Here is a 15,002-nt window from a genome sequence, read left to right as displayed (position 1 = left end):
CGGAAAACCTTTTCAAAGTGGGTGAAGTGGAAAGGAGCCAGCAATCCAACGTGCTATCTTATCTTATCTTCTCTCTTACCACGACGCCAGCTTGCATCTTTATCTGATAATTGATATCTGTGGCCATGACAATCAGAATCCAATAATTTGGGTTTGTTGGGATTAGGATGAAAAAAAATAACTTATTTTCAATTTAATTTTTTTAAAAAAATTAGATTAGGTAAAAATTAAATTAAGTGATATAAATTTTGTTTTGGATTAGATTCTATAAAAGTTAGTTTATAAAAATTAAATGAAGTAGAAGATTGTTTGGATTATGATTAAAAAATAAGTTTAATTTATAAAATTATCAAAAATAGATATAAATTTTATTAAACAATAAAAAATGATAAAAAATAAATTTAAACAATACAATTAATTTGAATTATTTTAATATGAAAAAACGGAATTTAAATACTGAAATATATTTTAAAACCTTAATTCATATATACTCCTCTGATTTAATTGTTAAGCTAATTTTGATTCTAAATATAAAACATATTTTTCATATTTATCAATTTTTTTAAATTATCCTTATAAATTTTACAAAACCATAATCAAGAAAAAGAAAGAAAGAGAATATTAAAAAATGATTATGATATTTAAAAAACATGTTATATTTTTTATAATTAATTATCTTACCTAATTTTTTAATTTAATTAAATTAATTAAATAGTTAAATAGGTCTTGAATATCATACAGAGAAGAAATATTAAGAATCTCGGCAGTAAATAATCAAAATGGGATCAAGGGAGAACAAAACGTACGATCAATTTTGGCAATCGAATAAGAGAACCCCGAAACCTTGGATATGCAGACGCGAAATCGAACACGCGACGATGCGACTGGTGAGAAGCCTTAGACTGATGGGTAAGTGGAGGACCCCAAACCAGTGGGTTGGGAACAGCGAAAGGGAACTAACAAACCATCGGCTTCTCCTTCATTGTGCGCATCACGGGACTGACTGCTACTACATTACAAACGGCATATTTAGGGTCCCAGCACTGGACGGCGCTCACGGTGGAGATGCGACGGATGTGATAGTGAAGATCCGACGGACGTCACAGTGGAGAAGCTGCAACGCTCTGCTTTCGACCGGCGGAGAGGAGAATGAGTGTGAAAGGCTTTCGAAACTGAGAATGAGAGATAATGAGGGAAAGGGAGAGAAAAGTTATTTATCTGATACAACCATGAGCACGGTAAAGCTTAAGCGCCTGTTTGGGAGGTTTTAAAAAATTTTCTATAAGTACGTTTTAAAATAAAACTCTTTTCACATATTTGTTTTGTATCCTTTAAATCATTATTAAAAATATTAAAAACTTATTTATCAGTTGTTCTAAATGCGTCTAATCAGGGAATATAACTTCTTAGACTTATCAGATTTCTGCCGTTTATATCTAATTTAAACAATAAATATTTAAAATATTTAATTATTATTAGGAGGTTATTTCTATTTTAGATTTTATATATATTAAAATAAGTATTTTAAATAAATAAAAAGTTAAATTTAGACCATCAAAATAAGATGTGATGATCCAAACTGATGAGTTTATAATGCTGCACATTATTAACGTCGAAAACGTTTTCAAAATGGATGACGTGGCATACTTTGGAGCGTTTTTGGGGGGGGGGAAGGATAACGGCTCAGATTTGAACATATGCACTTATTGGCTGTAAGTCTGTAATTATTTTAATTACTCACAAGTTAAACTATTAAAAATTATTTATAAATGATACTACCGCCGGTCCTTAATATAAGACTCTGTTTGACTTTTTGTTTGGTTCTAATTATAAGACCCCAATCTATTTTATCTCTCATATTTATGTATTTTTTTTTAAGATAATCCTTTTAATAATGATAGTTCTAACCAATACATTTAATTAGCAAGGATATTTTAGGAATAAGAATACTTATTTATTACAAATAACTATCTTAACTTACTTCCTTAATCTCTTCAAATAAGTCAACTGGGTCTTATAATTAGGACCGGAGGTAGTACTGTAAATAGTTAAAAGTTGAGAGTATTGTTAATTTCAATATTTTCAAAAATTTATTATGCATTTTTTTATAATCAATGTTGGTCATTTCATTTTATTTGAAGTTTTCATTCAATAAGTAATTAATGCATCCAATATTCATATTCTAGCAATATTATATTCAGTATAAATGAATTTCTTATTTTAGTGTATTGAATTTATGTTCGTTCGGTCACGCTTTTGATGTTTAAAATTAAATACTTATGACCGTTTTTATCCCCCATAAAAGAAATCTTTCAATGTCTTAAGAACACAAATTATAGATGCTGGCCGGAGATGAGCGGAGTAGACCTAGCCCTGTTGACATGGATATTTTATAAAATATTGATATACTTCTTTAAATATATGTACACATGCACAACTTCTGATTTTAAATATAAAAATTAGTTTATACTATAATTTTAATTTGTATTTTTTAATTTATGTCACAAACTAGATCTTATATTTAGGATTAGAAGTAATGTGTGTGTGTATATATGAAGCTGATAAAGTGAGTGAAGGATTTTTTTAATCTGATCAATTTTACTCCTGTTAAGAAAGAACTTCGTGGGATATGATGGAATCTGGTTGTGTTCTGCCAGTGGATATACTCTGTTTAATTAGAAAGGGTCTGATGGATACAGCCGTGCATGTTCTAAATACATATTGCTATTAGTAGTAAGAGACATTTGAATTACACACACAGTTCATGGCCACTTCTCTGCCTTCTTAAAGGTGCCTTAACCATAAGCAGAAAAAAGTACTTCAACAAGAAGAGGGTTTAACTCAAACACATGGTTGTAATGAACAGAAATAATGTAGGAAGGCCTACCATGATTATTATATGATCATAAAGTGCCGACCATGATTTAAACTTAAACACACAATACCCATATCTAAGTCTTGCACCTCTTTCAACTCATCACTATAATCACCAATTCTTGCATACTGAGAAGTTAAAATACACAATTCATCCAACAACAAAAACAAACTGAAAAAAAAAACTTAAATTGTATTAAATCATCCTTTAAAATATAGCAATTTCTCAATATTATTCCTATTTAGTATAGCTACTATCTTTAAAAATAAACTATCTACAATATAATAAATGCTGGACAAATTATTATATTTATATTAAAAATTTAATAAGGTTATTTATAAATAGCATTAAGAAAAACTAGAAGCACAGGTAAATTACATAAATTGTATTAATTAATTACCGCCAACTCCTAATGGATTGCGGGATTGTTTTCTGTGAAAAAGTCAAAGATAATATATTCCAATTAATTGAGGGTTAATTACATAAATAGTATTTTTAGAACTTTTTTCCCGACATTATTTTTGGAAATATACGTCATAAACGTTTCACCAGATTTTCAAAGAGCCTAATAATGGACCATGAAAAATTTTAGAAGATATCTTATGTTATTGTTGGATGGAGGGTAGTTATAATAATTAATACTCCCTCCGTCCCATATTATAAGTAATAACTACCATCTTCCCCTTGTCCTAGAATAGAAGCAACTTTTAATGGTTGTCTTAAATTTTTATGAGAAATTTTCTATTTTATCCCTAATAAATAATTCTCTCATTCTCTTTCTTTCATAATGTAAGCAACAATTACCATTCTCTGTCTTTCATAATTTTCCCAGCATAAATGAGGATATTTTGAAGAGAAAATTTTCAATTTTTATATATTTATTGTTTTTAACCAATTTTAACTGCTACTTTAATCTAAGTAATTTAGTACAAGATTGCTTATAATATGGGACGGAGGGAGTACTGTTATTATGCTCACAATGACTATAACAATGAACTATTAGAAGACAACACTACTTGTAAATATATGTAGGCTAGAGTTATTGTCCGCTGCAAGTGATTAAGCAGATAGATTTTGGGAAATTTTGAAGCAATCATCTTGCAAAATGACAAAATTAACTAAATTAAAGAATAGGCTTGGAAGAGAGAAGCAAAGGAGGAGTCTTTTAATTTTTAGTCAAAGAACTTACACATTCCTAAATGCATATAATTATACCTAAAACTCTTGGCAAATTTGTTGTTTACACTTTCCAACGTGTTCTATACATAGTGGATTTTCGTTTTACTCTAGTCGATCTGTGGTTTAAGCCACCTAACTCCTTTTAGTTTTTAGTACAGGCAATTTTCTAGAAGCAATTTTTGATTCTCAATATAAGTCTTCAACCATATAACTCATTAATGACTACTTTCCAATTTCACACTTGTTATTGGTTTAGTACTCATAAGCTCATTGAACCTTTTGTTTCTCTGTCTATATTATTCAATTTAAATTGGAGGGAAACTTGAAAAAATTATTAATTTAAGAAAAATTTAATACTTTAACTGTTGAGAAAAGTGGTTGACGAGTCAAATTTAAAAATAAAATATTTTTTTGCAACTCTGCACATATCTAAGAACAAAGAGAAACACTATTTGATACTCCAACTCCTCTTCTAATAAATTGCAATAGGGAGGGTTAATACCTATTTGGACAAAAATTCATCAATAATCCATCAAGTGGCTTATATTGCGGATTGAGAATTTCTTTCAAAAGGCTTTCTTTATTCAATTAGGAAGGCAGGAGTAAGAGAGGAAGGGTGAGAGGGATTTGGAATCAGTGTGTGTGTAAACTAAATTATACCGGAGATTTTTTCATCTTCACCACCTTTACTGTCATCATCATAATTTGCCATTATGGCTAGTAAGTACTCCCTCCGTCTTATTTTATAAGCAATAACTTTCCTCTCCTTTTTGTCCCTAAATATAAGCAACAGTTGTAAGTTGTCTTAAATTTTTTACAGCAAATTTCCTACTTTACCCCATCAATTATTTATTTTAATACTCAATATATTTATTATTTTATTTCCTAGACCATCATCTCTCCATCACACATTCTCTCTCTTCCATAATTCTCTTTATTATAATAATTTTCTTATTCTCTCTTTTATACTCTTCTTCCTCATAAATAAGGGCATTTTAGTAAAAGAATTTCTAATTTTTACATACTTATTGTCTTTAACTAATTTTAACTAATATTTTGAGCTCCAACGTTACTTATAATATAGGACAGATGGAATACTTTAAAAGAGCAAACCACATATATAGAAAATTGTAGGGAGAATAGAGAGTGGGGAGTAATAATATGCACTAACAGTGATAGACCCATCGCTTCAAGAACGGAAGTTGATTTTTGTGAAGAGAATGAGGAAGAGTGTGCAATGTTCGCAATTGTTGAGTTCCCATATTCGTCAACAGCAAAAAGCAGCTCCGTGCATTGTTGGAGCAAATGCAAGGCAATATCTATTCATGTATCAAAATCCTATTTATAGTACTACCTCCGGTCCTTAATATAAAACCTCGTTTGACTTTTTGTTTGGTCCTAATTATAAGACCCCAATCCATTTTGTCTCTCATATTTATGCATTTTTTCCAAGATAGTCCTTCTAATAATGATAGTTCTAATCAATACATTTAATTAACAAGGATATTTTAGGAATGAGAACACTTATTTATTACAAATAACTAACTTAACTTACTTCCTTAATCTCCTCAAATAAGTCAACTGGGTCTTATAATTAGGACTGGAGGTAGTATAATGAGAAGAGAGAAGAAACGAAAATGAAACATATATTGTGCTTTGCGAATGAAATTATATATCTAAAAATTATGTTACGAAATTCTCCAATTCTCAAACAGGTTCGGAGAAACTCAGGACCCACAGCAGGGCCGTCTTCCACTTTGAGGACTTGCAAAGGAGTGACAGAATAGAGATAACGTCCCAATTTGTTGCGGCCACAGAAAAAAAGCCAAGGTAACAGGGATCAGCCAAGGCCGCTGAGCTTCAACTGTAAGTGCATTGCTATTTTTGCTTATCATGCATTTTGCAATTGGAATGGATCCCGTGTATTTGGCAGTTTTTGCAAGTGGAGTATAGCCATGATAATCCCATATTTCAAGATATTCTGGTTCTACTAGTTGCATCAACTCTTCTACTATGCCCACTTGCCCGAACTTTGCAGCTACATGAAGAGGTGTTTCGCCTCTTGAAACTCCAAACTCTACGTCCAGTACCTTAGGATGGCGATCAATGACTACTTTTGCTTCGAACCGGTTGTTCTCAAATATGGCCTTGTTCAAATTAGCCATTTTTAATTCGTCTGCCTGCATCACTGGAATCAACAAGCAGCACATATGCATTAAAAATTTAAAATATATATTCATATGCATAATTAAGAGGAAGGATATAGATAAATCAAATGAGAATGAGTGAATCCAATGAGTTGGTACCTAGTACTGGTATCGAGGTTCAGCTAGGAATTGACTCAGGTGTTGCCTAAGAATAATACTAAAACATGCTTTCATTTGTTCTATACATAAAGAAGATACGCCGGAAGTTTTTAATAATATAGTCTTAACACAATACTCATATCTAAATCTTGTACTTCTCTCCCCTCGTCACTGTATTTAATCATCAATTTTTTCAGTTTGTGAAATTAAAATACACATTTCAGCAAAATAAACAAAGATTGATTGCGCTTACTTCTTCCTTCCTTCACGTGAATTTGTGATGGCAGTGGCTTGTTACTTCTTTTTCAGCTTGCCCTCGCACTTCACTACTCTTCACACATTCTATATATTTATAGCCTTTTCGTTTATATATTCCTTACGTGTTCGTATGGTTTAAGATATTCAATATATGATAGAGGATCAAGAAAAAGATCGTGATATGTTACCAACAAGAAAAAGAAAAAGAATAAAAACTTGACTTTTACTTTAAAAAGCATGTACACATTAAAAAAGATAGTGATGTTGGGGAACAACTCAACTATCTTAAGTACCATATTGTATCTTCTTTTGCAGACGCATTGTAAATTTATAGTCATTGTCGTATTATTTCTTATGGTTTAAAATATTTAATACTCTTCATTGAGTTTTTAACGCAAAAGCTACTCAACTACTAATTTGAATATATTAAGAAAATTGGATAAATTAATCAATGATTACAAAAGTACACATGTATAGCAAATGTCTTGTATCTATTTGAATTTGATTGGTAATACTGCTAATCGAGTGAGTATCAATCAATTCAGGCAGTTTAAAAAGAAATAATAAATATGAGAGATAAAGTGTATTAAAATTCTATATTTAGAATTAAAATCAATCTTTAATTAGCTTCTAAACCTTAGATGAGAGCATTTAAAACTAAAACCAGCCGCTCTAACCAACGTTTGCACAAGAAAGTATTATGTAACTGTGGACTTGAGTCTATTCTTTCCCTGGAGGAATGAAAGCACCATATGCTTTTTAATTTCCTTTAAATTGAATCCAGTAGATCTCAAGCAGACAAGGAGCAAGGAAAATGGTTGTAAGGGTGGGGGGGAAAAAAACAGAGAGAGAAGGGAATGGAAACAAAAGGCAAACGTGTCTAGGAGACGGGGGAACGCTGACGTGGCATAATCTGAAGCATTGGTGAAGCAACCGACTTGGACTTGAATTGAAGATTATCAATCCACTAAAATGCGGCATATCTCCTAGAGAAAATCTTACACAAGGAACATAAACATTACTAATCTCAAATCAGAATTGTTTCCTATACTTTAATAGTTTTTGGGTTAAGGTGCATTTAATATCTTGGAGTATTTTCTTATATGCATCCAGCATTTCGAAATATTTTGTGATGCATCCAGCATCTTGAAGTATTTTTTAGGTGTATCCAATATTCTGAAATAATTTTTTTTTTGCTTTGACGCTGGATGCATCAAAAAATATTTTTAGATGTTGAATGCATCTAAAAAAATACTTTGAGATACTAGATGCAGAAAAAAATTCACGGTGCTGGACATATCTGAGAAAGCACTTCAAGGTGTTGAATGTACTACAAAATATTTTAGAGAGCTAGATACATTTGAGAAAACACTTCAAGGTGTTGAATGTAATACAAAATATTTTTACTACTAAATAATAACACATTTTTGTAGGAATTTTTTATTTGAGATTTAGTAATTTGGAAGTTCCTTTTATAGAAATTTCCCCATCTTGTTATGCAAATCTTGTTTTTAGTAATTTGTGCACCAAAGTTCTAAAGTTATGCATCACATTTGACTGTCTGTGCCTGTTTGAATTTGTGCAAATTAAACAGAATATATGCCCTTGTTCAATACAATTATTTTTAATTAGGCATAACTTAAAATAACAAAACTTTTTATTATGTCAACCATTAATTTATAGGTTTTAACGAAATTTTTTCAGCCGAAAGGTATCGATGTACTTAATTACGTTAAAAAAATCTTGTTATTCCTCAAATTATATTAAACATTCTTCATAATCACTTTTATTTTTGAATAATACTATAAATAACTAGAAATTGAGGATAGTAATAATCTCCATATTTTAAGAAATGTTTGTTATGCGTTTTCCATAATAATCAAAAAAATTATTGGTAATTTCATTTTATTTTCAGTTTTTGTTCAATAAAAAGTTAATGTATCAGATATTCATATTATACTAATATTATATTTGATACAAATTAATTTTTTTAATTTTATCTGTGTTGATTCAATCATGCTTCTGATATTTAGAAACAACTACATATAACTGTTGTTCTACTTTATATATATATATATATATATATATATATAAAACAAATCTTTCAGTGTTTTGAGAAAGTTCAAAATTTATTTTCCCCCTCCAACAACCTGAAACAGTTGGGTAAAATGAAAGCGAAACAGTTTTTGCCGGTTTTAATTTGTCATTGCTACAAAGTTTTTTCAGAAATAATGCTCCTTTTCTTTTTGGGTGAACATAAATAATGCTTCTTTATTAACACAAGTACGTGAATGAAAGATTGTGCTGCATTTTCATATTATTTGAATTTTTATTTAATTATTTATTTTTTTTCTAAATGGTGGTAGAAAATTGTGTAAAAGGAAATAGGAAACAATTATGATCAGAGACGGTGGATCTTTTTCAAATTATTTTAATTTCTTATTTTTATTTTATATAATTAAAATATATGGGCATAAATATGTTAAGGCTAGGCTCCAGCCTTAATACTTTTGGGGTGGTGGCTGGCGGCCCCACCAGATCAATTTGTTGACAAGTTACAGCGGTTTACGGGTGGGAATCAAATTGAAGTCTAACGGTTAAGCAGTCAGCACATGCACCTCATTACTTTTGTTGGGATTTGCTGGAATAATTCATTATTAAATAATTAAGAAAAGCCAGACATTCCGAAAATAATAGGAAAAAAATAGTCAAAGGACAATAAGATCTTCTATAAAATATATTCATGTGACATTATTTTAACAACAAATTCGGACCCTACGGTGAAAACCTACTGTGCGTACAAACACATGAAGCTTGTAGAGGGCCATGAAAACGGACCCTACTGCAGATTCAATAATGAGCTGCCAACGTTGTTCACCTCATCTAGATGTGCAAAGCATGATGATACGATTAGGCTAAAAATAAAACCAGATGCTTTATTTACATGATAAGATTCAAGGGGATCAGAAATTTCTTATTCAACAGAAAATACATAAAGTACATATTTCATCCTCTAGGAAATAATACATATCATGCTAAGATGTGAAATAACTACATGCACAGTTCATGGCCACCTCACCACCTTCTTCGTGAAGAGGCCTGGACCATAAGTAGCCCACAATACTTCAACAAGAAGAGGGAGTTGTAGTAATACAAAGAGGGTTACTGGAATACCAGCAAAGACAATAACAGGAAGAGTAACCCATAAATGTGAAGCATTATATTGCACCATGATCATTATGGTTGCTAAAAAGGAAATCATCATGGTTGCAATAGAAAGAAACAGCATAGAAAGACCTATTATCAATTTTGTAGGAAGTAAGAAAAGGAAGTCTTCTTCTGCATAGCGTGATGTGACGATTGCTAAACATGTGAGAAGAGAAATAGTGGACGAACACAAGGAAAGTGCATCTGAAATTATGAAAACTTTAAATAACTTCTCCTTCATAAATATTGGGTACCCTGAATCCTGATTGTTTCCTCCAGGAACCGTTAAAGCTGCAGCAAACATGATGCCAACAATTAAAACCCCAACAACTGAGCAAGAAGACGCTGTTTCCTTCATCCATTTTTCTCCTTCAGTCCTCAGCTCTTTGTGGTTTTCTTTGAAAATTTGCATGGGTGTCAGCCCCTTCTTGTTTACAAGTAGCCTATCTCCAGGATCCATCACACTGCGAACGGCCTATGCTTGCAGAAAATAAGTACATAATAAGCAATTAATGAAAGACACAAACTATCGAAGGAAAAAGCATTAAATTTCACTTCTAACTAACCATGAACCATTGCATTTCCCTTTGCATCTGTAATGCTGCGCCGGGGATGCCATGAAGGTAGGTAGAAGGAGCCAACATGGCTGCCACGTGCAGCAAGGTATTTCTCTCAGAGTCAATAGATGACGCCGCCACATTCTTAAAGCGAAAACCACGGAGGAGGTTGAAAATCCCAGCTCTACGATATTTAATAGCATCAAAGAAAATGGACAAGTCTGGCTCACCATAACTGACTAGCGTTATTAATTCTGTGTTTGCATTCATTACTCGCAACAAAAACTCAACATTCTCTTCTTCAGATACAGATATCAGTGCTTTTTTAACCATATCCTTCTTTACGTCATTCAAATATATCAGATTGTCACAAACGAAGTTTAGAATTTCAGCTGCTTTTGCATGCTGCACCTTCATCTCGTATATTTTCTTGATTCCTGCACCATTGGTAAATCAAATAGAATTAAAATATTAAGGGCATCATTTAAGTTCTGTGGAAACTTTTTGGTATACTTGCATACATACCTAAAAAATTATAGATGCTGGAGATGGGCCAATGGAATAGACCTAGGCCTGTTGACATGGATTTTGGTATGTATAATGAATAAATTGAAAAACGTAACTTTACATTGTATAATCGATGTTCTATAATAATAGTTATATAATATTACTTGATTTCATCTTTTAAAGTGAGAGAGAATTTTGTACCTTGACCAGCTTGGTTGCTCTCGCCTTCTTGCTGAATATCTACGCAGAAATGCCCGGTGGTTGTGGTTGATGGTATTTTGGTATCTTCCACCCAAATGTGATCAAAGAAATGGAACACATAAGCTTCTTCTTCAATAATATTGCAACAAAAAACTAGGAACTACAAGTAAGTTACAAAAATAGTGTCAATTAATTGCCGCCACCTCCTATAAATTGAGGGATTGTTTTGTATGAAACATAAAGACAGAAATAATAGTTGCAAAAAAAATAATAATAAAGTCAGAGATAATATTTTCCATTAAATTGAGAGTTAATTGCATAAATTGTATTTTTGGAATTTTGCCAACATTATTTTTGGAAATACTTCATAAACGTTTCACCAAATTTTCAAAGAGCCTTAGTAGATGAATACCACTGGCAGTTAAAATAACTTCGTCTTCGCCATCTTTATCCTCATCGTCATAATTAAAATGAGCAAACAACATAAAGAAAATTGTAGGGAAAAACAGAAATTAATAATATGCACTAACAGTGATACAGCCATCGCTCCCAGAACGGAAGTCGACTTATGTGCAGAGTAGTATGAATATAGCGTGCAATATTCTGAATTGTTGGGTCCTCATTTATGTCAGTAGCAAAAAGCAGCTCCTTGCATCGTCGGAGCAAATCCAAGGCAATATCTATTTATGCACCAACATCATAGTATGAGAAATGGAAAAAGGCCACATGTATAAACTGACGGGGGAAAATGAAAAGGGTAAACTGACATTTTTGTACTGAAAGTTTTCGTTGACCAATTTGTACTGAGGTGGATCTGTCATATTAAATATTATGTCACATAACATGCCACATCATCACAATCCTTACTGAAAAAAAATAAATAAATAAAAGAAACCTTTCCCCTGCACCATTATCATCAGTCCCATAAAAAAACTTTAAACCCAGATCAACAATTAACCAATATGAGAAGAAAAACGAATCTAGAAAAATGCAAATCTCTACCCTTCATCATCATCATCTGCATCCATGGAGAATTTTAGTTTAGATCATTCCATGGCTTCTTCATCTTCTTTCTAGATATTCGCGCCCCTGCTCTTAGTTATTCTCACTATCCTCCTCGACAACCTACGGCAACCTTCATGTTTTTGCTCTTAATTTCTTCAGGAGACTCAAGTCTCAACTAATTGGAGTATTTCAAAATGCCATTCATACGGGAGACTCAAGCATGTCATAGAGAAAATTTAAGATCATCAAAGAGACTCTGGCATAGCATCAGTGTCGGCCAAAATTTCACACAGCAATGGCAGTTTGGATTGATTATGATATTTATGGGTATCTTCAGCTCTTCACAGTAGCTCTCCAAATATACAAGCCTCACTATTACCAACTTCATTAATTAAAATCAACAAAAAAAATCACCATAGATTTTGAAATCCAAATTCAAAAACTAACAGCAAACATGATTATAAAGCCAGAAATATTAAAAAAAAATAAAAACAGAACAAGAGCTTGAACAGTGAGGGCTGAAGGTAAGCCCAGAAATATTCAGCTCTGCATTTGCTTTTGGTTTCTTCCCAAAGAACGTATGGTGGAGCAGAAAGAAGAAAGGGACATGTTTGGTATTTCATTTTTATTATGTGGCGTACTGTCCTATATGGCAGATCCACCTCAACACAAATTGGTCAACTAACGGTTGACCGTTCAACTCCGTTGAAATATGACGACATTGCCACGAGTTTGCCACTTCTGGAGCCACATCGCTTCCAAAAATATTTCTGGATACCTACAATTCCTTCGTGAAAACTTTCAGGACTAAAATATACCTTAACCCAAATGAAAATGAAACGCATATATTAGTACGCTGTGTATAAAATTATTTATCTAAAAGTAGTTATGCTACCTAGTTCTCCACTTCTCAAACAGGCGTGGAGGAACTCAGGCCCCACAGTGCCCTTTTCTGGTTTGAAGGCTTCCCAAGGAGTGACAGAATAAAGATAACGTCCCATTTCCTTGTGGCCAGAATAAAAAGCCGAGGTAACAGGAATCTCGGAGTCGTCTTCAGCTGGAATTTCAAGTGCCTTTTTGTTTTTGCCGATCAAGCATGCTGCAACCGGGATGAGTTCACTATGTGAAACAGCTATTGCAAGCGGAGTATTGTTATAATAAGCATCGCGTATCTCCAGATATTCTTCTGGAACTAATCTCACCAACTCCTCTACTATGCCCAGATGCCCAAACTTTGCAGCCACATGAAGAGGTGTTTCGCCCATTGACGTCGCAAAATCAACGTTCAATACCTTGGGATGGCGATCAATGATTGCTTTCACAGTCGACCAGTTGTTTTTAGCTATGGCCTTGTGCAGAATACTCATCTCTAATTCTTCTGCCTCCGTTAACTCTGTAATCACCACTCAATTAAATTTTGGGTAGGAGGGCAATGAGAGAATTATTAATAGCCTTGCAAACAAAGAAGGACCATATATTTTGAGTAAATTAATTTTGTGGAGTTGACTGTCTTGTGACAGAGCTGTTGTCCCCAATTAGTAATTACTAAAGAATTTTTCCACATATACCACTAACGAAATATATAGGGCACTGACCCGGGGAAGGGCGTGGCGCAGTATAGTAGGTATCATAGAGAGTGTCCCATGCAAGTTTGGCTTCAGAGACCCCCCTTATACGAGAATGATTCTCAGGCCCACAAGAGATACGGATGATGTGCAATGCTGCAGCATTGTTTCTTCTCCATTTCGCAAAATCTTCCAAATGATTTTCGTCTGGTCTTGCGCTATTATTCGTCACTTCCCAAAGATCTTGAGATATCAGATAGTTCCGAACCCATTCGAACCAATCACCAGGGCTTTTTCTCGTGAGTGGCTCTGCAACTATGTCGTTAAAATTGCGCCTCCCTTCCATAGCTCAATTAACCAAAGCTGTTACGTTGCAGACGGCGAAAATTTGAGCCTCCTAATCAACACAAAATAATACTAATAATAAATAAAAGGGATTGTTTTTTGGAATATCTTCACATGATATGATTATGGCGGAATAATGCAGGTTGCAAAGTAAGCGCTAATTGTTGACCAACAAAGAAAATGGAAGCATTAATCATGCCTCTAATTTCCAAACGGACTTTCAAAATTCAAATTTGATATCTTTCGACATGACAATCAGAATCTAATAATATGGGTTTACTGGGATTAGATGAAAAAAAATAACTTATTTTTAATTTAATTTTTTTAAAAAAATTATATTGCGTAAAAATTAAATTAAGTTATATAAATTATATATAGATAAGATTTTATAAAAGTTGGTTTGTAAAAATTAGATTAAGTAAAAAAAATTATTGAAATTATGATTAAATAAAAATGAGTTTAGTTTGTTCAATTATCAAAATAGATATAAATTTTATTAAAAAATAAAAAATGATAAAAGAATAAGTAAATAGTACAATAAATTTGAATTATTTTAATATGAAAAAGAGAAATTTAAATACCGAAATATATTTTAAAATCTTAATTTATATTGCCTCCTTTCTAGTACAAGATCTTATTTAATTTTTATTTTATTCCTAAATATAAAATATCAATCTGCTTTATCTTTTATGTTTATGCATTTTTTTCTGAGATAGACTTTCTAAGTTCTAATAATAGTAATTCTAGTCTTTCTAAAAGTAAAAATATTTTAAAAAAGATACACCTGTTTATTACAAATAACTAACTTAATTTTTTTTCAATTTCCTTATGCTAGTTAATTATCTTTTATAATTAGGATCCGAGCTAGTGTTAAACAGGAAAGAAATGTTAAGAATCTCAGGATGGAATCAAGGAAGAACAAAACGCACAATCAATTTTGGCAATCGAATAAGAGAACCCTGAAATCTTACCGCTGAGGATCGTGGAGGGGAATCGA

General features: G+C 32.2%; 1 protein-coding gene across 1 annotated transcript; it reads right to left on the bottom strand.

Annotated features, from left to right (window-relative positions):
* Positions 1 to 9,682: 9,682 nt before the first annotated feature.
* On the bottom strand, positions 9,683 to 14,006 carry LOC114727540 (uncharacterized). Its single transcript, XM_028914242.1, has 6 exons — positions 13,691 to 14,006; positions 12,991 to 13,488; positions 11,621 to 11,770; positions 11,091 to 11,174; positions 10,392 to 10,819; positions 9,683 to 10,300 (listed from the first exon to the last, which is right to left on the bottom strand). Exons 1-6 carry the CDS (start codon positions 14,004 to 14,006, stop codon positions 9,683 to 9,685), a joined length of 2,094 nt encoding a protein of 697 aa, XP_028770075.1.
* Between the last annotated feature and the right edge of the window lie 996 nt (positions 14,007 to 15,002).

This window comes from Neltuma alba, unplaced genomic scaffold (genome assembly GCF_004799145.2).
Source record: "Neltuma alba isolate B1F8T4 unplaced genomic scaffold, ASM479914v2 tig00012484_pilon, whole genome shotgun sequence".
NCBI lineage: Eukaryota > Viridiplantae > Streptophyta > Magnoliopsida > Fabales > Fabaceae > Neltuma > Neltuma alba.
This window is presented reverse-complemented; position numbering and strand designations above follow the sequence as displayed.